Source organism: Corvus brachyrhynchos, unplaced genomic scaffold (assembly GCF_000691975.1).
Source record: "Corvus brachyrhynchos isolate BGI_N302 unplaced genomic scaffold, ASM69197v1 scaffold4, whole genome shotgun sequence".
NCBI classification, from domain to species: Eukaryota; Metazoa; Chordata; class Aves; order Passeriformes; family Corvidae; genus Corvus; species Corvus brachyrhynchos.
The window spans coordinates 439417-464604 of record NW_008237878.1 but is presented as its reverse complement, the minus strand read 5'-3'; the positions used below and the strand labels follow the sequence as shown (position 1 = coordinate 464604).

Here is a 25188-nt window from a genome sequence, read left to right as displayed (position 1 = left end):
GGTGTTCACAAAGAGAAAGCTTGGCACACCTCTCCCATGAGCTGACTTTTCAAACCTATCTTTTGGAATTTGAGAATGGTAATCATTAATGCAAGGTAGGCAAGTCTTTCCCAAATTAATCTGCTATATAAAATGTATTGGATATAATTTGGAATCCTGACACGCTGTGCCCTACTACTGAGTTTTCCCCATCATTTGAAATATTTTCTCAGGGTTTTACTCCCCACACAGGTCTTGGTTGTTTTCTCTATAGCTGCAGCCGCATGGGCAAAACATGTAAAAACACTCAAAAGTGGCTTTTATATTGAAATGCTGTTTGCTTTGAAAGAAACAGTGATCAGGGAAGGAGAGTTTCCTTTAGCAGGTAATGCAAGTGCCATTTAGATAGAAGCTGACAGACAGCTAAAACCAGATGGAGATTCTGTGAAGTAAGAGAAAAATTTTGTTATTTTGTGATGGTGTTAATCCAGATGAACGTCAGTAATTACTGGAAGCCGTGCTGATCACATGCTTCTTACCTCAGGTAGCCTGAACTTTTATGCAGTACAAAACAAACTGCTCTTCTGTGGTGGTTCACTGGTGAGGACATTTTGAGTATTTGAAAGGAAAGAGTTGACTTATAGGAAGTCAGTTTCTGCTTTAATACAATTAAACAAAAGTGCTTTTAAAAGCAATGCATCAGTCATTAGGCAAATAATTATATACATATCTATATATATGTACATAAATACAAAAGCAAAAACATTTGCCCATTTCTGCTGGCTGTGTCCAGAGGTGAAAAACCTCACAAAGTCTGTAGGGAAGGGAGCACTGGCATCTTATGGAGAGTTCAGGTTTTCTCTGAGGGTTACAAAACGTTGCCCCTGCCGGCAGTAGGGTGTTCCCACATCCCTCCCGAGCTGCAGGACAGGTCCCCGTGGCTGGCGGTCGGCTCCCGCAGCAGGTGATGGATGCTCAGGTTGTGTAAGGAGCTGCAGATGCTGCCATTGACTCACGCTGGCTCTTTTTGTTCGGATCGCAGTGGGAGCCAGGCCTTATGTAATGTTCACTGTCACATTCTCAGTGCCAGCACTGTCATGTCAGCAGAGGGGAAGGATTAGCTCTCCCTTTTCTTTCTTTATGGGTAGATTTTAGGGGGTTTTGGGTTTTTTTTGGGTTTTTTTCATTTCTCCCACTCTTTCTTGCAGCAGCTTTTGTTGTTTATTTTGTCAGGGAACAACCAGTTTCAGGCTGGTTTTAGTTCTGTGGTGCCTTTTAGGAGGGAGATTGTTAGCCTGGAGAGAATAAAAGAGCAGGTCCTGCAACTCTCTCAAAACTGATATATGGATGTGTTTTTAAAAGCTGTCTGTTATTTTTTTGTCTCAGTTCCTGTTCCCCAGAAATCACAGTGGGCTCCTTAATACTCACATCCAGTGTGGGTGAAGGCTAGATCCATTGTCCAGTATTTATGTGGAATGGGGAGAAGCACGCTTGCCTTCCTCAGAAGAGTGATCCAGGACAAGCAGATGCTCCCCAATTTATGATTTTACAGGCTGCTTCTTTTTCCTTCAGTTTAATATTCCTGTGGAGAACACATCACTTAGAGGGGATCAATGCCACTTAATCTGTGATTTGAGCAAGATGAAATAAAGGAGGAGAATTGGTTTCTTCCTTCCCAGACAGCAGCATGTGGCCACCAGTTAGCTGTGAGTCACAGCAGAGAAACTGCATAGCTGGAGTCTCGATAGTCTCGGGCTGCAAAAGAAGAAGGGATTTAAATCACGAAGTTATCAATTAAGGATGGCTTTAAATGCAATTTTGTGGGGGGAATAAGTTCCTGTTGGGTTTTCAGTAAACACTTCTTTGCTTTGTTTAAAGCATATAGGAGTCTGCTGGACTAGTGTAGTAAAACTGGTGGCTCCTTTTTGAAAAAATATTTATCCTTTTAGGTGATTCCCCCCCGCCACCATTTTTTACATGATAATTTAATAGAGGTGTTAATATGTTGCATAATGTAAATTAGAGAAATTCTAGTGTTTGTTAGAATCAAACTATTCAAAACCACTGATCTCAGGTTTATTTCTTACTAGATTGTTAAATTGAACAGAGAAGTAGTATGGTTATTTTGCAATAACATTGCAAGTTATCACTTGCAAACTGTTACAAGACTTTTTGTCATAGAGAAGCTTAAGCTCATGACTCCTTTACTGATGTAGCTGTGTGCTTTATAGTAATGTTCTGTTACTGAAGGCTGCCTATGAGGTACCAAAATGGTGCTGGTAGTGATCTAACAAGCAGATGAGATTTACCCTGAGGAACCAGCAGTTACCTTCATACACATCCAGTTTGGAGTGTTTGTGTGTGAGCTGAGCGTATTAAGAGGAATCTTATGGCCCCAACCAACCATTTTATTATTTTGCTGCCAAACAAAAAATAAAAACATAAAAGGAAATTATTATTACCATATAACATGACTGTCTAACAGAGACTGAAGAGCGTTATGCAGTACAGTCTTAGAAATACCTGGTTTTATTAAACTGTCTGTGCAAATCCTCTTGTGATTTGCTGGTGTGCTTGATCCTGTTTCTATGGCCAGGCACCACAATGGCCAGTGTGAAGTCTTGGTTACAAAACAGGCTTTAAGGGACAAATCTTGATGAGTCCCAGATATTGGCCTTGGCTGGAGGTTGGGGAGGTGATGGAATCCTCTTTACTGTTCAGCACTGGAGCAGCATTAGTGTTAAACCTGCCCTTTCTGAAGGGATTTGTATGGGATGGTTGTGTACTCGGGAATGAGCATGTCCTGTGCCTAAATCCCTTGTGTTGTAGTGGGCCAAGAGCTTCTGTAAAGTAACTTTGGCTTTTGTGGCTTTTTATAGGTACAGGGGGGAACCCTGCTCCTCCTCCTCAAGTGAGGAAGGGCTCCATTCTGCCTTGTCTTGCACCCTTGCTTTTTACTCGATGGTATTTGTAATAGTTAATTAAATAATGGTTTAGTATTTACAGTGCTAGTGGATCCTCTGATGAAAGTGATGTACAGAAATGCCCTAAGTCCCCACATCCCCTGATGATTGCTGTTTCACCTAAGAGTTTGGCTCGTGGCATACATGACCCTGTAGTGAACAACTATTACGTAGAAGGAGAAAAACTGCTTTCACATTTCTCTCTCAACTTTATATGTAAGAAGTGATTTTAAAGCTTTGCAAAGTGAAAAAAAAAAAAAAGAGGATGACAGAAATGTGTCCAAATTCTCAAGGTTTCCTCATCTAGAAGTGGGCCTCATTTCTGTGCAGGCTGAGGAGGAGGCAGTCATCAGCACATGGCATTTACTTACTATCTGAAGTGTTCTACCTTAAAAAAGCAAAGCCCAAAAAACTTGAGAACTATTTTTATCTTTGTTGAAAGACGGGACATAATACATGAGAGAGGCTGTCTTGGATGTTAATTTGATGTGCAGTTGATTGCAGGGTTTAACTTCTGGGTAGGATAAACATGACAGCTCTTTTCTCCTCCCTGAGTAAGCAAGAGGAATTTTTCCGAGTGTTTCTCCCTAATATCCCACCCCGGTTTCTCAGCAGCCTCACCTCTGTTGAGGCACAGTGCTGGAAGGCTGTCTGGCTATCTGCTGTACGGGTGGTGCAGAGGGTTTGATTTGCATTTCTTGGAGCTGAAACCCTCCTCAGGCACACATCCCACTCGGGGGCAGCTCATGGCCGATCCAGTGCAGAACTGGGAAGAGTCCGGTGGCAGGTAATCAGTTTATCACTCGCAAAGTGCCCTTCCTCCAGCGATTAAACACTGAGCACAGTGTGCCTGCGTGTGCAAAGGCAGGAGATGGGGCAGGTTGGAATAACTCAGCCATAAAACAGTAGCGGCAGCCACAATCTGGCCCTGTTGTGTAATTCCCCTTGGTGGGAGGCTCTGAACTGGGTCAGATCGGTGTGAGAAACGAGGGCAGGCTCTGGGCACCGTGTACCTGCTGCCTGCTCCCGCTGCCACCAGGCAGGGTGGGAACCCTCCCGAGACCCGGCTCGGGCAGCGGCAGCGAGCGCAGCTCGAGGGAGGGAAGGCACCGAGATAAACGGCAGCACGACAATAGGCACAGAGGAGTTAACCATCTTTGTTTCACCCAGCTCTGCAAGATTTAATTAAGTCTTTTCAAAAGCTGCTGTTCAACTCTCCTGCATATGGCCGGGGCTGCCGAGCAGGTGTCAGGAGTTGGCTTATACAGAACGTGTACTCACTGCTAAACAAAAATAAAGCTTCGATTCGAGCCCTTTTGTGCTCCAGTCTGAGGGAGAGCTGCTCTCCACTAGGTTTGATTTTATCTATGGAAATACAGAGACTCATATCCTTTCCTTTAAACAATTTTCAGAGAGTGTTTTGATTTGGTTTTTTTGTTCTTTAAGGTTCTGGGACAAATGATGGAACATGAGAGGATGACACACAGGAGGATACTGATGGGAGAAGCTGTAACATGTGTCATTCTTTGACCCGGAGCATTTAGTGACATTACAGCACTTCTGCTTTTTCTGTTTGTAGATGAGTTCATTCCTGCCGTATTAGCCGTGTTTGTGTTTCTTTGGTTGGTTGGTTTGGTTTTGTTTTGGTCATGGTCAGTTTGCTGGGATAGTAAAACTTAGAAATTTTAAAATATGCTTCTGTGGATATGGTTTCAAGGTGGTTTATAGCACAGTATGGACAACATGGGAATAAATAAATCCCCTTGAAATCCCAGGTGACCCACGAAGGTGACCCTATTAACCATCTCCTCCTGAAATGTAAGGCAATGTGCAGCTTTGCAAGTTACAAGTTTGAATATGTTTGTTTTCATTAGGGCTGAATATCAGCTGGAAGGGAACATTCTTTCTATGTAAAAGAAAAAATAAGTCACTGTTTTGAAATACACATAGACTTTAGCACAACATTTGTTAGGAAAAACTTCTGATAATAGATGGCTTTGTGTCTGCAGCCCTTGACTGAAGTCACCAGCCATCAGAAAACAAGGGATGCTGGAGGTCACTGTATTGCAGCAGCCTGACAGCAACTGGGCTTGTACCTGCCTACCAGCCGACCACAGAAGCTGAATTAATATCTTTGGCTTGTGTAAATTGGCACAGTTCCACTTGAGCTAATTCGGATTTTGGCCTTTTCTACCATCTCCTTGACTAAGCCAAGTAATTTTGTGTGACGTGTGTAGTAGTGTAAGGACTTCAGTTGTCTCTTCCTGGTGGTAAAGTGCTCCTGGGACCGAGTGCTGAAAGGCTTCCTGTTCCAAAGCCAATCTCTGCAAAGAGATTATCTTCCCTGTGTTTACTTTCTTTCTGACACTCTTCAATGTTACTGAGGAGCTGAGAGGGGCAGAGCAGAAGCTGATGACTTCAGCTGGAATAATTCAGCATACTCAACAGTTAGATTTTTCAGCCCTGCTACAGGGGTGTTGAGTTGTCTTCAACCTTCAGGTTTCTGAGTTAATCTGGTAACTTCTGAAACACAGCTGAAAATGAAATTTAAGTGTTAAATGAAATGAAATTTAAAGTGTTTATAGATATTTGAACTGCCTTATTTGCTTAGAAGTTTGGGGTTTAGTCTTTTTGTTGTTGTTGTTTTAAAGTGTCTGATTAGTTCTCAGATATTTTATAGTTTACAGTGGAAATGTGGTATAAGTAGGGGGCAGTGGGAAGTGAGTGATGAGAAAATGTTTCCTTCATCTTTCTTTAAAGCTTTCTGAAGAATGTGTGGGTAGTAATTCTTCTGCAGCTTGATCTTTGAATACATCCTTTGCTTATGTTCCTTAAGATCAAAATGCCTTCTTTATTTTCCTTTCTTGGTTGTGTTTCTTTTCATCCATCATACACAGCTCCTTTAGGATCATTCTGTGTGTATGGAAGAGGAGTGCTCACCCATCACTGTCCAGGAGTGCCAGTGCATGATCTGAACAGATAAACTTGTGTCTTTGAGATTGCCCTGGTCCTCTCTTCAGGCTTTATTTTTGTGTTCTACCACAATTTCTGCTGTGTTGCACTGGAGTGGTGTAGCAGAGAAGTTATGCACAGCCAGCCCCAGTTCTTGTCCTTGAGAGAAAGGAAATGCAAATTTTGTCTGCTCCATTCTTCCTTTGTATTTACTTTTCTTCTTGCCCTGTTTTACAAAGGGAGTTCAACTTCTAGGAACTGGATCTTTGTGGTCTTCTGCCTGAATTATGAAGGTAACACTGGTTTTTGGTGTGTGGCTGGATCAGAGAGTTCAGCCAGGCTGTGATGAGGAGCTGGGTGAATTTGCAGTGGTACAACTGAAGCGGGAGGGGGTTTCTGTCTCTGATCCATGTCTGCACACTGTGATGGTGTTTGCAGGGATCAGGCTAACACATATCCAGAGGGGATGCTGACACTGATCCTTTTTTGTATGCTTCATGTTTGGATGATAGTGTTCTGAAATTGTTCACATAATTTATTAATTTTTGCATCTCTGAATAATCAGGCATTGATTCCAGGAATCTTCCTGCTGTGTGCATGTCAAGGATACCAATGAAGAGATGGAGATTCTTCAATGTTGGGCCTGTATCATTATGATCCATTTCTTATGGCATTTGTTTTCTACACAGGATTTTGTGCTTTGTCTGATATCTAAGTCTGTTATTTAAAAGGCTGATTTGGTTTGTTATGGGCAGCAGTCCTGCTATGATGTTGAGCCTTGAGGCTCAAAGGTTGGGATTTGCTGGGCTCACATAGCTCTTTTGTGTCCTTTCAGGGCTGCCTCACGGTAGAACATGAGCAGGTAATGCACAAGGAGCACCACTGGGAATCATGTCAGACGAGTCAATCTCAGGGAGTGATCCGGACCTGGACCCGGACTTGGAGCAGGAGGATATGGAAGAGGAGGAGGAGGAAGATGAGGAGGAGGCGATGGAGGAGGACAATGATGGGGATGACGAGGAGGACTTACTTGATGAAAGTGGTGAGTGAATGGGGTTGGGAATATACAGAACTGGCTGTAACCCCTTGGGAGATTGTGTAAGGGTTAGGATTTATCCAGCTCTGGGTAGGGAGAAGTGCTTATGTGGCTGCTTAGCCTAAACAGGGATTTAATATATGTTAAATATGGTCTCCTGGACAGAAAAAATTTCCATCATGAAAACAAGCCACAAGCATAAATGGTAAGGAGGATAGAATTTTTAAAATAGCTTCAAATTTTGGGGAAGCAATTATATAAAGAAGTAAATAAGTCAATTTACAATTACTTGTATTATTTAAAGGATGTGGTGAAAATAAATATATTTACATCATTGACTTGCCCCATACATGAACAATTTGATGGATGCTATGGACAATTATTGCTCATTCACAATAATCTTTAACAGCTGGAAAATGTTCTTTTCTGCCAACATACAGGTTGGGTTCTCCTTTGTTTGTTTGACAAGATGAAAGATGGAAGTGCTGACAAAGTTGTCACCTTCTATCCTCACTTAGTTCCACCTGCCCAGCTCTCCTCTTCAGGAGAGGAACAATTCAGGTCAGGGCCAATACAGGTGTTTGTGGGCCTGTGCTGTGCAGGTTACGTTTGAGTGTTATTAGGTAACTGTTCTGGGTCATGGCATAATCGTAGAAATGTTTGTTGGTCCAGCAGATGGGCTGATGTTCTAGGGCACATAGACAGGAATGCAGAGCTCAGGTGGGAATTGCCCATGCTGAATTTGCCATCAAACTCTTTGTATCACAAAACTGTAGCCAGAGCCTAAAGGGGTGCTCTATCTGCTTCCTTTAAAATTGCAATTTTTAATAACTTCGAAGGCTATGCAGGTATCTGAATACACCTACCTAAACCTACAGAGAATAATCTTCCTTTTCTTAGCATAGAATGTGTGTTAAAAACAGATACTTCCCTCTTCTAGTTACTAAAGAATTTTTGGCTTCAAAGTAAATTGTTGTCCTTAAGTGTTGTTTGTTTTGTTCTTATATTCTTTCAGCCATGTGCTACTTGAAGATACTGTTTTGATTTTAAATGCTTTCATAAAAATGTTTACACAAACAAATTGTATTCCTCTTTTTTTTTATTATTCACATGATAATGAGAAAATGTTTCTAATGAGAAAGTAGCAGAAATGGAAGTGTTAGTTCAGGTAAGAAACAAAGGAATTCCCAATCCCAGTACAGAAAAGAGTTACAAGGTCACAGATTACTCTGTCTCAGAGACTGGTGATGAGGATGTCGCTTTGTTCACAGGACCCTGCGCCCAGTGGAGCAGTAGGAAGTGTGACGTGGTTGCCAGACTTCTATTAACAGAAGGGAGTGTCTGTATGTCATGTCCAAGTGGGTCATGCCTCATGGTTATTTTATCAGAGACCTATGTACTTTATCATCAACATCTGTATTATTGTGAGTGAATACTCAGAGTTGTTTGTCAGGATTATTCTTTCCAAAGCAAACAAGATCAGTGTAGGTATACAGAACATTGTGAACTGCTAACGACAGCTGTTTATTTTCATGTTAAAACACTAGAAACGTGTTTATGTTTTATATTTTTGTAGTGACTAATTAAAAATAAATTTTAACAAATGTAGAAAATAATGAGGAACAGTAAAAAGACAATTTACATAAAACTAACATGAAGTATTTTTATGGTTGTTCATTAGGTGCAAGGGAAAACTCCCTTCCACGAGCTGAGCAAAGCTAGATTGCCTCTGAGGTTTCAAATTGTTTAGCTTTAATTCTGTCTGCCACAATATCAGAATGCTTTCTGGGTGCTTAGATGTATAATTATTATCTTCTGTGGAGGTGTCCAGTCTGCTTTTCCTGATATCTTCTTACAGCTACACACTAGCTCCAAAATGTCATTTGGCATCTGTATCACCTTAGATCTAATATAAACCAGTCTCTGGCTCTTCAGCCTATGAAATTCAGAATTAAGAGGTTTGTTTTATTTTGCCCATCTGATGTTTGTAGTCCTGTCTCTTTGTAGATTAACCTCATTCATAAATACCATATTGGGAACAGACAGTTTTATTCATAAGAAGGGATGCAGTGCTCTAATGTTTATATTATGAAGCTTTTAAAAAGCTTAATTTTAATAATTTCTGTTAAAACTTTGTTCTCCCTATTCCCAGCTGTGCTGTTCTCCTCCCCTCCTGGTATTGTGGTTGTTCTGATCCCACTGGAGATCCTGGGGGGATCTTTCCCTTGTGGATGGGCTCTTGCATATTTCTAGAACTACAAGCTTTAGATGATTATTAATCTTTCACAGCTATTTCCTTGGAAGGATGACAGGCTGCATAAACATTTTCTCCAAACCGAAACTGATTATGTTTTTAAATAGTAGTGATTATATCAATTACAAAACTAACATTTTTACAGTTTGCTTGCAAAATAGTGGCTTTGTTTAGGATTTCCATGTCCTGATGGTGACTCAAGAACTTTCCAGTGTTAATGTAATGTTATCCACACTTGGTGGTGGTGGATAGTATCATCTCAGACTTAGCAGTGACTTGTGTTTTGCATGTTTAACCTGTTTTTGTCTTTCTGATACACATTGTGTGTTGAGTTAATCCTCATGTGTAGTTTCAGTTCCATAATTTTCTAGGAGTTCTTTTTATGTTCTGGTGCTTGAGTGCTATCTTCAGTTTTGGTACATTTTTCTCATTTCTGCTCAGTTTTGTTTGCATTTAGTATAGGTGGTCTGGAGTTTAGTTTGAACTTGAATACAGTTCAAACTGTAGGTAAGGACTGAAAGGTATAGACTTTCAGTCTTGCTGAAAGCAGCTCTTCAACCTTTGCCCCCTGCCCTCAAGGAAACAACAGAGCATGAAAAGCTAGTTTTCTGAATATTTCTGAGTGAGTGAAAGGTAATAACCTCATGGCTTACATCCTCTATCCATTTCTTCAGTGGTGGTCAGTTAATGAACCTTAGCATCATGTGTAGGAGCTCTTACAGCTTTAGTTTGGTTTTTTTTTTTTTCTAGAATGCTCCTTCCAGAACATACCTACCGTGACACAGCCCCTTCCTGGGCTGCCAGCCTTGCACGCCCCTCCCAGCAGCACACTTCAATCCTAGCCAGAGGCTGCCACTGCTTTTCCAGCCTTGTCATCCCTGCCCACTTCATCTGTTTTCTCATCACTTGTGGGTTGCAGCACCTGTTTTATCATGTTTGATTTTGTGATAGCAATGCGTGACTGCTAAGAACTTTTTTCGTTAGCTCCCTAAATCTTTTTCACTAGAAATGTGATGTACTGATGACTGTAGAGATAAAGGGCTGTTTCAAGTCCTGCACTTACTCTCTGATCCTGGTTGTTGCTCAGGGCTGTGTAGGACTCCATAGGAATAAAAGCTAATTTGAGCAAAGAGGAAACAAACCTCCAATATGGATTTTACAGATCATTTCAAATACACGGACCGTTCATACCTCAGAGCTTTCCCGAGGAAAGCTGTTGAGTGTTTGAATGAATCCCACTGTACAGTTATGTTTTACCACTTTCAGAATGTCTCTGGATTATTCTGATTGATGTCTCTGGAATTAATTCTCTCTTATTCATACATACTGCTGTAATTCTGCTATTAATAGTGATGGCAAGTTGCTTGTTTTCTTGCCTTTGAGTATATGCGTGAAACACTTTTATAAAGTGCAATTCAGTAGCTGCTTTCCTCTTGAACTTGAGCTGCCACTTGGTACTCACAGTTTTGAGTTTCTCATTATACCAAGGCAGGAGTTTTTGACTTTAGATGGCAGCCAGTGCTGATCCAAGCTTGAAAAAATCTTTGCTTCCCTTGAACCCTCAGTAGAGGAAAGCCTGCTCATTTAAAGGGGTCCAGCGTGATCAGCTTTTCCTACAATTTTCACTTGGTTGTTGAGGGGAAAAAAATGTTGGCATGAAATTATAGCAGGAGTGGATTTTGTTTAATATAATGCTCCTTTGTGGGTCATTGTGGGGGGCAATTACATTGAAAGCAAAATCGATTTGTCGCTGCCTGGACAATTTCTTTGTCTAATCTGATGGAAAAAATGAGTAGTTAACACCATACTTACTAGAAAGTTCATTAGCACCTGGAGTTATTAAAGCTGAAATTATTTGGAAGTCTGTTTTTAAAGTCATGTAGAAGTGTGGGTTAATGTTTCTTTGAATGATACAGGAATGCATCCTTGAGGTACAGAGATATGCTGCTCATTTTGGAGATGGCGTTGTTCATGTGCTTCCCACCCCAAATCATTCTGTCTTTTCTTCTCTCCAACAAAGTGTTCGAACAAAACAAAACTGGGGTGTGTGGGAGTCCCCAGCTGGATGCGTGTGGTTGGGAACAAAGCAACTTTCTGTCCTTACAGGGGAAGAGAGGAAAGTCCTTGGTATAAATCTGTTCATTTTGCAGGCTCCTCCTGCTCAAATACATGAGTTTTTCCTTTTTGTCTGTAGTTTTTCTTATAAATTAGGTCATGTTATACTCACCTGTATGAAACTGAGAGAGAGGCAGAGTATGGAGACAGTCTCCTATCTTGCTAAATGGTAGCCTATTCTATATAATTTTATATCCAGATTTAGAAAAGCCTGTCCTGCTGGAGATAAAAAGGAGAAGAAAAAAGGAACTGCTGTTAGAAAGTAATTTCCCTCCACTTTTTACTTGAAATGAATGATCCTGCTTGTGTTGGTAAATGGAGATTTGTCCCAACAACCTGAGACCTATTGCCTTCTACTTTTGACCAGACTGCACAGCATTTTCTTTTAGGGAACACTGGTTTTAAGTTGTCCTTCCTATCTACTAGAAAATTAAATTTATTCCTTAAGAAGAGGAGGAGCAATTATGTACTTACTGCTTTAATCTCTTCACTCCTTTTAAAAAGCAGCCTTTCACAGCTGTGTCTCCAGGTGGCACCAAGGGCAGATGGGCATCCCAAGGTCGAGGCAGCCTCAGAGAACATAACTGCTCTTTGAGGAGCCCTGCTTCCATCTGCTGCAGTATGTGGCACAGTGGACTTGGTTGCTGCGTGCTTCCTCCCTCAGGCTAGTGACACGTGCTTTCATGTCCTGTCCTTGTTTAGCTAGGGGCAGGTGCTGGGGCTGAGGAGAGGCACAAGCCCATCTGAGTAAGCTTGGCTTGGAGAGCAGGCTCTTTTTGTTGGTTGAAAGGCCGGAGTGGTGAGTCCCCATAAGTGATAATCCTGCAGTTTAATCTACAAGTGGATGTTTGCAGTGCACAAGGTGGATTTCTTGGGAAAAGGGAAGAGTGATGATTGACATCATCTCACTTTTTCCTTCTCGATGAACTTCCTTATGTAGATCCTTTTATTTTGGTTACTTGTGGCTGGATGCAGCTCCCTCTAGAGCCCACCGGTACTATTTCCAAGGAAGCTGGAAGGGCGTGTCCTGAGGGAAGCAAACCTCTGCTCAAGTCTAGGTTTGTTGCCTATGCAAAAATTCTGGTCTTAGTTAAGAGCCAAACCTGAACTTCCATGTACCACTGTGCACTTTGATGTTCTTTAAAAGCCAGGTAGGTTTTCATGCTTGTGGTAACTTTATGTAGACTGTTTTCCAAGCCAATAATTTCCTGCAAAGAGGATGGCCTATGTAGTGTCATAGAAGTACTAAAACAATCACTACCTGTAAAAGAATTTACTTGTAAACTAATATCCTGCCTATTGACATGTGTTTAAACTTAATCAAATTGTCATAGGAAACTTCATTACATTAGAAAATGATTCTGATGGATCAGAGTGTTTAAATGTACTTTATCATATAGGTGCAGAGTGTGGGGCTCAGCCTCAGATGGTTGTGGGTAACTCGGTAAATGTGCATCCAGTTGCAGATAGTGGATGCATTTCTCAGGTGATGTACTATAAGAAGTTGAGGGGGTTTTGTTGTTTTCTCAGTTCCTGGAAGTGATAAGAGCTTTATGTCTGTTCAGCATGCGCTCCCTGCGTCCACAAACCTTATGTTCGAGACTTGGGTTGGGACCCAGAAAATTAGGAGCTGTCTGGCATCTGTGTTTCCACAATCCAGCTGAATAAAATACCAAAGATGCAGTTAGTATCAAAGGTGGAAAGAGACGGGATTGGTAGCATTTGCAGTTTTAGCAGACCTGGTTACTGAGTAATACAGAAGGGTTACATTGAAATTGCAAAGGAGGTTTGCCTCTCATTTAGGCAAGAGCCCCACTGATTTCTCTGGGAACTTTGCTTCATTACAGAAGGCTGCAGATTTTACCTGTTGTATTTATCCTGGCAGTTTCCTAGGAGCACAGTGTGTGTGTGTGTCAGAGCAAAATGGTGTTTGTGTGTGCAGTCTGAGGGGCTTGGCCCTGCCCAGCCAGCGAGGGTCCGTGTCCCCAGTACATTGTGCAGACCCTGTGGCACCCAACTTCCTTGAACTGGATTTACTGGACTCACTGAGTTGTGATGTTAAAGAAAAATCCTCTTGGGTGCTTTGCTGGGAACAGCCAGTGCTGGATGCTTTGTTGTCTCCCCTTCTACCGATTCCAAAGCTGCAGATTGCCTAGCTGGGCATTTTGTTGTGCTGGGGCAGTTTCGGTGGTGGGAGGATAGTAGAGGTCCCTTGCCTACAGGCTGTGTGCCCATAAATCTGTGAGGAATAGGGAGGAGCGTGGGAGGAGTGGTGCATGAGGTTCGGGGGCTTTATTGACTGATTCCAGCATTCTAACTAACCCTGTGAACTGGGTTATTCTCAGCAGGGTGAGGTGTGGCCTGAGGGCTGCTGTGGGAAGGAAGGATGAGATCCTGAGGAGCGCTGTCCCCCAGCCCCCTGCGCAGGGGATTACGGACTGCCGACGCTGCAGGTCAGCCGCTGAGCCTTTCTCCGGCTGCCTGCTCTGTCCGAACGCGAGGACTCTTCCCGATCTCCTTGGCTTATCCCGAGCAGGGGGAAGCTCCGAAAGAAAGCGTCGGTGATTCCCCTGCCCGCCTCCCAGGCTCTCTGTCAGCGGCTTCCTTTTTGAGAGGGTGGCACAAAGTCTGGCATAGTCTGACTGTTACATAACCTGGAGTAATGACTTGCTTTACTTCTTTAAAAGGAGGTGATGACGCCAGAGCTCTGCTTCCTTCAGAGCCGCCAATTGGGCGCAGGGACTGGCAGATCTCGTGAAATGATGTGGTGTTATAACCAGCTACGCTTTTCCCCCCTCTTTTCTCCCTCCTTCCCTTTGATCTATTGCGTATGATGGAATACAAAATAGAAATCTTTCTATGCAGTTCAAGAGCAGCCCACGTCCATAACTCTGCATTTTCTATATATATGTATATGGAGTTTTTCAAATGTTTTTTTGCCTCTTTTATCTCTTCTCTTAAAGCTGTCACAGATGTGAGAGTAGCATGAAGGTGTGGGGAGCAGGGTCAGTGAGTGAGCAGTTATTAACTGAACAAAGAATTGCTCCAAGTTGTCTTCCTGCTTTTCTGATAAGCTTTGCAGGATATAGAGGTTGTGCTTTATTGGCCAAGAACTTGCTTTTTTCTTTTCATAAAGCAGCCAGAGAATCTCTAACAAAGGACAGTCCCACTTGCTCCTCTGTCCTGTTTGGTGCCTTTTTCTCCACGTACGTTTCCAATTGTCAGCTTTGTACCATGCCTGGTCATTGCTAATAGATACTATATTGCCTCATCTGCATCTTCTGAAACGGTGATGAAATCACATGGAAACTAATTAGCAGATTTGTAATGTGCTATTTTCCCTCTTGAACAGGTAAGGAGTGGCAAAGTCACTTTGCCAAGTTCACCTGATGAGTGTGAAGATGCCGAAGTGAAAATCCTCTGGTTTGCATTTTAGGCAGCACCTTTTTTATGTTCAAATGTACTAGGTGAAACACTTCTTTGATTTTAATCTGAGTTTAAAACATGCAAGGGGTCCTTAATTTCATTTTCCCCTAATTTATGTGGTATTGTGCTGGTTTTAATGACTGGTTACATAAAATGTACATGTAGCTATATGTTGTACAAGTATAATAGTAAATAATAAAAGTGTGGAAGGAGGTGAGGAACTGTTTAAATTAGTATTCTTCAGATTTTAAAACACACTATCACATCACAGTTATTTCCTTTATTGATCTTTTTAACTTCTTGCTTAGGCTTTAAAGAAACTGCAACACTGAATTTTCAGAGGTGTCTGGTTCATTGTTTGGATCAAAGTATTTTTTTTATTAAGAGTATTTTGTACTGCAGATGTTTAAAATGTCTTGTTCACATTTTCTTCAAAATCAGTTCACTGACTCAGTCTCAAAAAAATTCTAAGTAGGAGTCAGAAGACTTTATTTTCACTTGCAAATATGCAAATAGGAATGAGACAGGAGAAAGCTACAAGATAAAATCTTTTTGGGCTAGGTGAACAGAAACTTCTAGTTTAAATCTCTGACAAAACAAATTTTGCAATTAAAACATCTGCAGGTAATCTTCATCTATGTAAAGTATTTAAATAATTGAACTGTTAGAAGCAATTTTTAAATGGTACTTTTGTGTACTCAGCTTGTGATTTATGTCAAATTTGCACATAGCTGAAAATGAATGGAATGAAATTAAAGTTGTACCAAAAACTCTTCAGTGGTGCACAAATACGTTGTGTCATCTACAGCAGCAGAAATGTAGCAAGTTATAGAGATGAGGAATCAGTTTCTTGAATATAACTGGGATTGTAACTCAATGGATTTAATTTTTATTAAAATGATGATAAATATCTATGGTATAAATTCTTCAACTTTAAATCATTACATCTTGTCTAGCAACAGCTTGTTTTCTTTGGTACATTTAAACAACCTCTGAAAGCCTTGGAATCTCAACCAATATGTTTTGCCACAGTGCCAGTCTGAAAAGCATTTGCAAGAGGCACTGCATTGTGTCACTTCCTGTATTTTATGCAATTAGATATTTGTTACATTATGTACAACTTCCCAACTCCCTCCACTTATGATTTAGATGAGTTTGGGAAAGAAAACACACCAAGATTTATATGAATAAAAATAAAATGAGAAGAAACAGATTTACCAAATTTTATGCCTTATGGTTCAGTCTAAAACTCACTAAAGTAAATGGAAAAACTCCTCTGGTTTTCCATGGTTGGTTTAGATCGTATCAAAAAGAATTTTTATTTGCCGTGCAATGTTTGTTTAAAAAGCAAATGATTCTCAAAGCCCAGCAATACTCAGTTGCCAACACAGAGTGTTGTGGAGTCCAAGTATGATTCTCTCTGAACTATTTTAGGTGGATAAACAACACCTTAGACCATGTCCAACTCAAACCTGGTATTCTTGTGTGTTTTCCGTGTTGCTAAAACAACATGGAAACTAGGACAGGGAAAGGGGCCTTAATGATATGTGTGTGTGCTACTAGCAGGTGCTAATCAAGAGTGAAATGTGGCTGTCAAGGCTAGTTCACATTCAATTACTTACAAACAACTTGGGTTAGTAGGCAGCTTCCCTGTACAGTGGAGGTCAGTGGGGTGTGCAGAAGGAGCTGGTGGATGTGGAGCATGGCTGGGAGAAAGCTGTGGGGTGGGGAAGGGACTGCGCAGCCAGCGGGGAGCAGTTGAGGATAGGCAAGGAAGGTCTCCTCTGCTTTATGGGGTGCTGGTGAGGATGAACAACCTGGAGAGCAGGGAACCACCCTAGCTTGCAGGGACCAAGAGCTGGGTGGCACATCACAGAGCCAGTGCTTCTCTCTGATGCTGTCCTCAGTGGGCTTGGATCAGGTCAGGGTTGTGGAGTCATGGAGCTGCTCAGCCTGCGGAGCAGGGGGTTGAGAGAACCAGGTTCAAGGTGGACAACAGGCATGGGTGTGGGGAAGGAGTTACTCTACCATGAAGTGAATGCATGTTTTTGGGATGTTTTGTTGAAATTTATTTCGTTTAACTGACTTCAGTTTGATAATATTATTTGCTATACACAGGAACTAGTGTCCTGAAACATTTTACAGTCAAATTTCTTGTCTGTATAGACAAGTTTAGGTATGAGTTTTAATGCTTGTGAATTTGCAGTGTTCAGGGATGCTGACATTGCTACTGAAAAGACTTGTCAGTCAAAATCAAGTTCTGAAGGAACTTTATCTTCATATTCTATGAAAATACAAGTTCTATAGTGTTGTTTGGTTTTTTAACAGGTAATCTCCTAAGCTGTTAGCAAGGGAACCTCTCAGGTGACAAAAGCTTTTTGGGAAGCCTCTTGTGATGTATAGCACAGTTTGTGCAATTGCAAAGAGCTTGTGGTTTGAGATGAGGAAGGTGAGGTGTGACAGCTGGGTAAGATTTCAGACCTTGTAGGGGAGGGAGAACATTGTTCCTTACTGGTAAGACTGGCCTCATGGAAAAGCTTTTCAGTAGATGGATTTATCTGTAACAAGATTACCTTCCATGAGGTGATCATTTTATAAACTGACTGTTTCAGGCAGATCTAATTCTTGGCTGTGTGAATATGTATTTATCCTGGCTAGCAGTGGTGGCCTCACCAGCAGTGAGTAGAAGAGCTAGAAAAATTTCTTTTCCATTTTGCACATTAAGGTGAAGAAGGAAATTCCCTTTTTATTGCTGTGTGCGGAAGGACAGGTGTAGGTTGCCTGTTTCCCCCAGTGTATTGAACTTCCATTTTTCTCATGCTTGAAAGCTGTAATATGGATGTGTTGTGGTTTAATCCCAGCTGGCAGCTCAGCCCCACACAGCCACTCACTATCCCCCAGTGGAATGGAGGAGAGATTTGGAAGGGTAAAAGTGACAAAACTCATGGGTTGAGATAAAGATAGTTTAACAGCAAAGCAGAACAAGGAATCCATCAACTCCTTCCCATGGGCAGGCAGGTGTCAGCCATGCCCAGGAAAGCAGGGCTCCATCACAGTAACAGTGACTTTGGAAGACAAACGCCATCACTCTGGACATCCCCCCCTTTCCTTCTCCTCCTTTCCCCAGCTCTGTGCACTGGGCATGACACCATGTGGTCTGGGATATCTCCTGAATCAGGTGGGGTCAGCTGTCCCAGCTATGTCCCCTCCTAACTCCTTGTGCACCCCCAGCCTCCTCACTGGTGGAGCAGTGTCAGAAGCAGAAAAGGCCTTGACTGTGTTAGTAGCCTTGTTCACCAATAACAAAACCACCTCTATTATCAACACTATTTCCAACACAAATCCAAAGCATAGCCCCATACTAGCTGCTGTGAAGAAAATTAACTCTCTCCCAGCCAAAACCAGCACTGCAAGCTTTGTAAACACACAGTTGCATTTACCCAGTACTTGTTTTTAAGTCTTGCTTTCCAGTTTCATAAAGCTGTTAGGTCAGATGCTGAGGTCATGTTTGCTTATTTATTCCAACCCTACAAAGCCCTTATAAGGCCTGTTGCAAGATCCTTGGCTATGCACTTCTTTAATATATTTGTCCCTCTTTCCCCCCTTGATAAACATTGTGTGCTAGCCAGGCTGTTTGAATCTGTGACATGGGTGAAAGGCTGTCTTGTTACTGAGTGTCTTAACTGTAATACAGTTCATATTTTCTCTGGTAAAATTTATATAGCTTTAATTATGAAAAAGCATCTTGGGTTTATTTCAAAGTTGTGATGTACCCTGAAGTACTGAGGATGTTTTGATGGCACTAAGCATTTGCAGTGCCCTGCTACCCTCTCAAATGAAAGGTCTAATAAAAATGACTGGAGTCACACAAAGGGGAGCTGGGCTCTGCCCTGGTTGTGCTTGCAGATCTTTAGATCAGCCTTTGGTGCTGTGAGTGCAGCTCACTGTCCTGGAGTCCTGCAGGTCTGTGCCAGGCTGTTGGGACACAGCCTGCTTTGGGTTTCTTGTGCACGTCCTGGCTTTCCCAGCACTCCCTCACCAGTTGTTTCAATAAACAGCTGACTTTGTTACATGGACAAATGCTCACTACCAGCAAGCTAATTTCATTACGTGTCTCTCAGTCCAGGTTTGCTGTTTATTACTGGCATTAGATATTCCTGTGAAGGGAATTGGGCATGGATAAAATCTCTGTTACACTGAAGAAGGTTAGGCAGGATGGATAGCCTTTAGGGGTTCAACCACAGCTTTAAAGGACTTGTTCTGTACTTATTTATTCTCTCCTGTGCCTGTCCTGGTGCAGACGCATGATCGGAACAAAGGTTCACTTAAAGTAATCTCCCACTCCACAAATTCTGACAAGCTCTTTCCTAAAAACTGGGAAACTTACAGTAGTCTACAAGCTACCGCTTTAACCAGGCAAACAGGATGCTCTTTTACCTGTTACTGTGCAAACAGGTTACCAGCTCCATGCAGTTGCTCAAGTTTCAGTCTCAGTTGTCCAGGTTTCTTGCAAATTAGCAGGCATCATGCAAATAGCTCATAAAATCACAATTGTTTCCAAAGCCAGAAAGGCTGTACTCCTTTTTGCATCTCATTCCCACCCACTCTTCCTTATGTGCTCTGAAACTTGGAAGCAGAGTTACGGTCCTGTGTGTCCCCTGCTCTGAACATCCTGTTGTCTGTTGGGATTCCCCTTGCGCGGGGCCCCAGCAGAGCCTGAACGGTTATGTAAGGATTTTTATTTTATTCTCAGTCTTGGTCTCTGCCACTAGTTGAACTGGATCACAGGCTGAGTGAATGGGATCTGATCCGTACGGCGTGCAGCTCTGCTGCTCCAGAGGAGAGAGACCTCCCCCCTACACACCCACTCAGCCTCCCTGCTCCTCTTCTCTCTTCTAAAACTCTTTTCCCAGGCATAACTGAGGTTGCTCCCGCTGATCAGGAGCGTGTATGGAAGCCAAACCATCCCGGCAGCACAGCTCCAGGCATCGGTCCCCAGTGGAGCAGCAGCTACCTCGGGCAGGGCTGTGTTGTTTGACTCTCCAAACAGGGGAGGAGATAGTGACAATTTTTATTTAGGCTGAACACGAGGCATATTTAAGTAGTTATATAACAGTGACCCTGGTCCGTCTCAGCTGGGTGCAGGGAGGATATATACGTACTGACTCCCGTCACACCAGCTGGGTGGATTTGAGCACTAGGAGCTATTTACCAAAGTTATTTTCAGAAACTTTAAGTGCAGGTTTTCCTGCCTGTACCCTGGACTGTTTTATCAGGAGTCTTTTCCCGCCTGCGAACTGAACAGCCAGTGCGAGTGGATTTAGTGCTCGCTGGGCTGTGGGCAGAGATAAGGAGTTGTTGGGAGTGACTGGAAACTTTTGTCCTGAAGACCCTGAGACAAGAATAGCAGAAGAGTTGAGAGCGTGCGGCCACGTTGAACAAGTGTGCGGGCAGAGGGCTCGCCTCGGTGCACTGAGCAGCATGCTACTCTTGGATGAGTCTCAGCAGTTTCCAGGTAGGACACAGGTGGGGGTTTTTGTGGATTGATTTTTCTTCTTTTTTTTCCCCTTTGTTTTCTTTTTCTTCTTGCTTTCCTGCTACAGGACATTAATTTCCCCCCCGCCTCCCGTGCTGGAGCACCCCACTCAGTGGCTAATAAAAGACATCAGGAACCAAGGCTCTTCTGTGGGTCTCAGGTTTTAATGTGCTCCCTACCAGGCAGGGATGGAAGAGATTGAGATTTCAGAGTCTTGCAGTGTCTGTTGGCCCGATGGAGGGGACATGAGAAGGAAGCTCACTCTTTCTTTGTGGCTATAATTCTGAAGTCTTTGGTGATGTGACATTCTGGGTCTGGATGTTATTGTTTCTGCTGCTGTTGTGTTCTAATGCTGCAGAAGTTATTTTTGCAAGAGAGGAGGCAGTTGTTAATAGCAGTATTGTTTTATGTGCACTGTCCTCTCCCCCACCCCCTTCACCTTTGTGTGTATACTTTCCCTGCAACATCCTACTTGATAACAGTTTCAAGAGTTTCTTCTGTCAGTGAAATATTTGGTGACTTGCTGACTGGGCAACAATCTGGGCACCAGGCAGAGCTGTTGGTGCTTGCTCCAGATGCCCTAATTAGTGTCTAAGAGACTAAAAGCTACTTGGCCCTTTTCCCCCCTATCAAATGGAAGATGCTTGTGAAATCCTAACAGGAGTTTACAGCTTGGGGATAGCTGCCACTTAGTTTGTTTGCTGGTGGGAGAATGTTGTGTATTGGAGAAAAAACCTTGTTCAGATTTGAAGAACTTTCTAAATTTATAATTTAACTTCTTACTTTGAGGTGAGGTACTTTGGGATGCCAAAGTTCTTGAACCTTGTTCATGGCAAATACCTCCAAAGTCATGCTATGAACCTAATAGACTGATCAAAAATCATCCCCAGGAGTTGCAGCTCTGGATTCCTGGTTTATTACTGAAGTGCAGTGCAGTGTGGTTGTCATGAGGAGTTTTTACAGAAATAAGCCATGCAATATTTGTTACCCATTAGTGGGAAGGGGGGGGAGGTTCTAGAAAAAAAAATCCATCTTATTTCTCAGGTTGTGGTGGCAGGACAAAGAAGCTAATTCTGGGAGAGTGTGAACTGAGGAAAAAAAAGGAATTACAATAGAAAATTAGTTTGGATAAATGAGGAATCTGGGTGATGATACAAGGGGCTTATGTAACTTAGTCTAGATAATAGGTATAAAAAGAGAAGACAGGGAGGGAAAGATGCTTTTGGAAATGAGACTGTAGGTCATAAATGGAGGGAGAATGCAAGGTTAGAGGCCTTTCAAAAATTTTGGGCGGAAAGGTATTTGTACGAAAGTAAGAGAGCAGAAGTGCAAATTAACTCCTCCTTGTACTCGTCAAGTTGTAAAGTCTGGGGCAAGGTTTGTCACAGTCTCTACCAAAGTCTCTACCAGTAGATAATTATCTCTCTTTCAGGAAGCTTTTTGAACTGATCTAATGAGGTTGTGCTCTGGCTAGTGGATCCAGGAGCATCTCCATCACGCGTCTGCACAACCTTCCTGTCCCCAGAGAGGTGATAAACTGCACAAGGTCACTGAGTGAATCTGGGCAGAACTTACACATCATGTTCTTCCCTTCTTTTGTGTTTAACCACTGAGCAATGTTTCTTTTTCTCTCTGGTTTATATGGCTTTTCCTCACTCCAGGTGCCTGAACACTTCTTTAGGGTCTTGAAAGTAGCAAGCACCTGTATATGCAGTGCTGTGATACCTTTTTGTTACTTTAAAAGTGTTTCTGGAAAGTTAGAGCAGATTTTAATTATTTTTATGGTAGCACCCACCAGCTAGTAAATCAAGGTTTGTTGCATCACACTACCTATTGCCCTGTTGTCCTGCGAGAAAAATGTCTTTTATGTAAAGATCCCTGTTTCCTCCTGATACACACATATATTTCTTTTTTTACCATAGAGGTAATTGTCATTTTAGCAACCTTATGAAGGAACAGGTGCCTGTTTCTTTTCCAGGCTATAATGTGCTTATCTTTTGAGGTGTTGTATATTTTGGATGGGGGGGGGTGGTCCTTGTGACATTGTGGCTTCAATTTGTGTGAGTCTGATTGCCACAAACAGCTTTGCAGCCTTTTGTCAAACTCCTTTAGCAGCACCAATATTTTGGAAAGGAAAACTAGAAACAGATTGTTCTTTTAGTGACGGTGTTTCATCCTGGTCTTAGTAACTTTCTCCAGTGCTCTCGGTCACTTTTCTGGCTGCAGTTGATGGGAGAAGTGCCAGTGGAATGCGGTGGCACACAGGCTCAAACTCAACAATTTGAATTTTTCTCCCAAGTGATGCCTCCCTCATTAAACAGAGTCCTTAAAAATTCCTCTGAAATTACTTTAGAGACTGAGGCAGAAAAAGGGGATGCAGCTGAAGTTCTATGCTTTGTTACAATTCTAAAAAAAATCCACAACTGTGTTTTGTTTTTTTCAAGTAAGAAATTACATTTAAGGAGAAGAAAGAGAATTGTTGGTTAAAGTGTAGGACAGGGAGCCAACAACTTGAGTTACTCAGCACTGATGCCTACCTGATTGCTTTGCTTTAGTTTCCTCCTCTGCAAGATGGACAGGAGGGTGTTTCACAGGTTACTGTGAGGAGCTCGTTGTGCCCATGAACTCCTTTGACACTAACTAGAGTACAAATGACACTATTATAATTTGTAATCACTCTTCTCTTATACCACTGCCATCAGGAGCAACAACAAAGGAGGACTCAGATGCTGAAGGATGCTTTATGCTGGGATTATTTCCCATGCTGCTCTTTTAAGTTAGGAGTGAGTGTCACCTGTCTTCTCCCTGTCCTTGTTAACAGGTCCTGAGCAAAACTGTGGTGAGAGCTTGAGGCAGAGATTAAAGTTCGGCTGGTGCTTGTTGTTTGTTTGCCATTTTGGTGGCCTTGGATGTGTGTGGCAGCAATAATCCCTTCTTTATTGTTTCTCATTGCTCTGAGGGTATGCTGGTATAAAGCTACAACTCCCAGCTACCTAGTGTAAATTAATGCTTATGTAATCATTGCATAATGCAGAATGCTTGCTCCCCTACTCGCTCTTTTCTTAGTCCCTGAAATTTATCTCTAGAAGAGTCATGGTAGCAGCCAGCTACCCCACTGTGCTGGGGACATGTCAAGGCCCCGTATGCATCTATTTTCTGAAGTTGGAAAGGGGAAATTTATCTTTGTTACCTAAATCAATATTTAGCCACCTCAATAAACTAGATCATATTTCTCTTTTTAAAAAAAGCTTTGAACTGTTATGAAAGTAAATAAGGTTAAATCCGGTTACTTGTGGTTTAGATCCCCATGGTAATTTTCGTAATCTGGTTGACAAAACTCTATTCTGGGTTACTAGTTAACTGGGATAACCAGAAAGGGGAGGTTTCAGTTCCCTCCTGCGCACAGCTTGTTGAAAACTTCCCAGCACTCAGCCTGAAACACTTCCTGACTCCAGAGCAGGAGCTTTATGTAACTCATTGCTCTTGCACACCCCTGGCTAAAGGACAAATGTGACCGATCCCTGCTTCCCTTGCTACCTTAGCGGATGCCTTTCCTGGCTTTGTTTTCCTGTCTTCACTAATACCCACAGTGTCTGTGCAAGAGAGGGGGCATGGCAGGAGGGAACAGTTTAGATTTGAGGACTTTAGTCGGGGAAATGAGTTTTGATTACATATCTAGAAGAGGGATGGCAGGTAGCAGCGTTCTGTATCTCTCCAGGTGTTGCCGTCTCAAAGCACTATGCAAATGTTTGCTTTGAAATTTCACAAACCTCTTTTGAGCATAGTGGAGCTGGAAATGGATACAAGATTGCCCCGTGCTCCAGAGTAACCATGAGCGTGTGGTGCCTGCGAGAGGAAGGATGACCTGACGGGCACCTCACCTGGGCAGCATTCAGCGGGCTGCGAGCCTGTGCCATACAATAGTTATATAAGTGCTCTTTGGTGTTTATGTAACCCGGGTCTCAGCGTCCACAGCATTGAGGCCCAGCCAGAACAAGATCTCTTGGGTATTTGGGGCCTGGTTCTGCTTGCATAATCCCAGGGTTAGCAGATATATCGCCTGTCACCAAAGTTGGCTGTTTGATATTCCAGTTTGCCTCCAGGCACTTCTGGGCTGCTTCCTTTCCCTTTGGTTTCTGGGTGGTATATTCCTTGCTCCTGCCCTTCAATTCTGCTGCCTTTTGTTCCTGAAGGATCCCTTCAGGCCAGGAAAGGAGTTTTATTCTGCAGCATAACCTCATCAGCAACTGATATGCTGAAAGATGTCTGAAGGATAAAAGAAGGGCGGTGTTGCCTTGTAATTTATCTTTTAAAGTTTTCCATTGACTTGGGCTTTCTTCTTGCCAAAGGAGTCTGGAGACGGGTTTGACTTGTGTGTGCTCCTGCTCTGGCTCCCTCCTCATGCTCGGGCCCATAGAGTCAGTGCTGGTGGCTTTTTCTTCAGAGCTCATCTCTTCCCGCCGTCCTCTGGTCCTGCACCGGAGACAGAGGCAGCCTGCCATCCCTCACCAGCAGTCTGCAGATTTCACAGAGGTGTCTTGAACCCACAGCGAGTGATTGCTTTACTGATACTTAGAGAAATGAAAAACATGTTACTCAGACTTCAAGCAGCGCTCTTTGTTATACCAACATGACAGACTCTTTGTCTGGTTACAGTGACAGGTATGAACGACAGACCTGGGGTGGTTAACTCCTAGATAAATCAGCAACGGGAGTGATGATGTACGTGCTTTTTGACAGGTGAGGGAAGCTTCCCCTGGGAGCAGGCGAGCTCCGGGACTGAGCAGGCTCAGCCCGAAAGACGCCTTTGTGCCTGGCAGTACCGTGGCTGTGACTCAGCAGGACACCAGGCATCGCGGCTGGCAGCAGAGCTGGGGCGAGAGCAGCGCCGGGAGTCGGTCACTGCTGTGGTCAGCGGGCTGCGTTC

The 25188-nt window shown here is 42.7% G+C and overlaps 1 protein-coding gene across 3 annotated transcripts in view; it reads left to right on the top strand.

Annotated features, from left to right (window-relative positions):
- Positions 1-1410: 1410 nt before the first annotated feature.
- RAD54L2 (RAD54-like 2 (S. cerevisiae)) overlaps positions 1411-25188 on the top strand; it is a 51914-nt gene continuing 28136 nt past the window's right edge. Inside the window, exon 1 of one of the 3 annotated variants that reach the window (XM_017732339.1) lies at positions 1411-6936. In XM_017732339.1, the coding sequence (XP_017587828.1) occupies positions 6786-6936 (151 nt within the window). In that variant the 5' untranslated portion in view covers positions 1411-6785. Of the gene's footprint in view, positions 6937-19499; positions 20241-25188 lie in introns of those variants that run through there. The other 2 variants (XM_017732342.1, XM_017732341.1) reach the window with 2 other exon arrangements.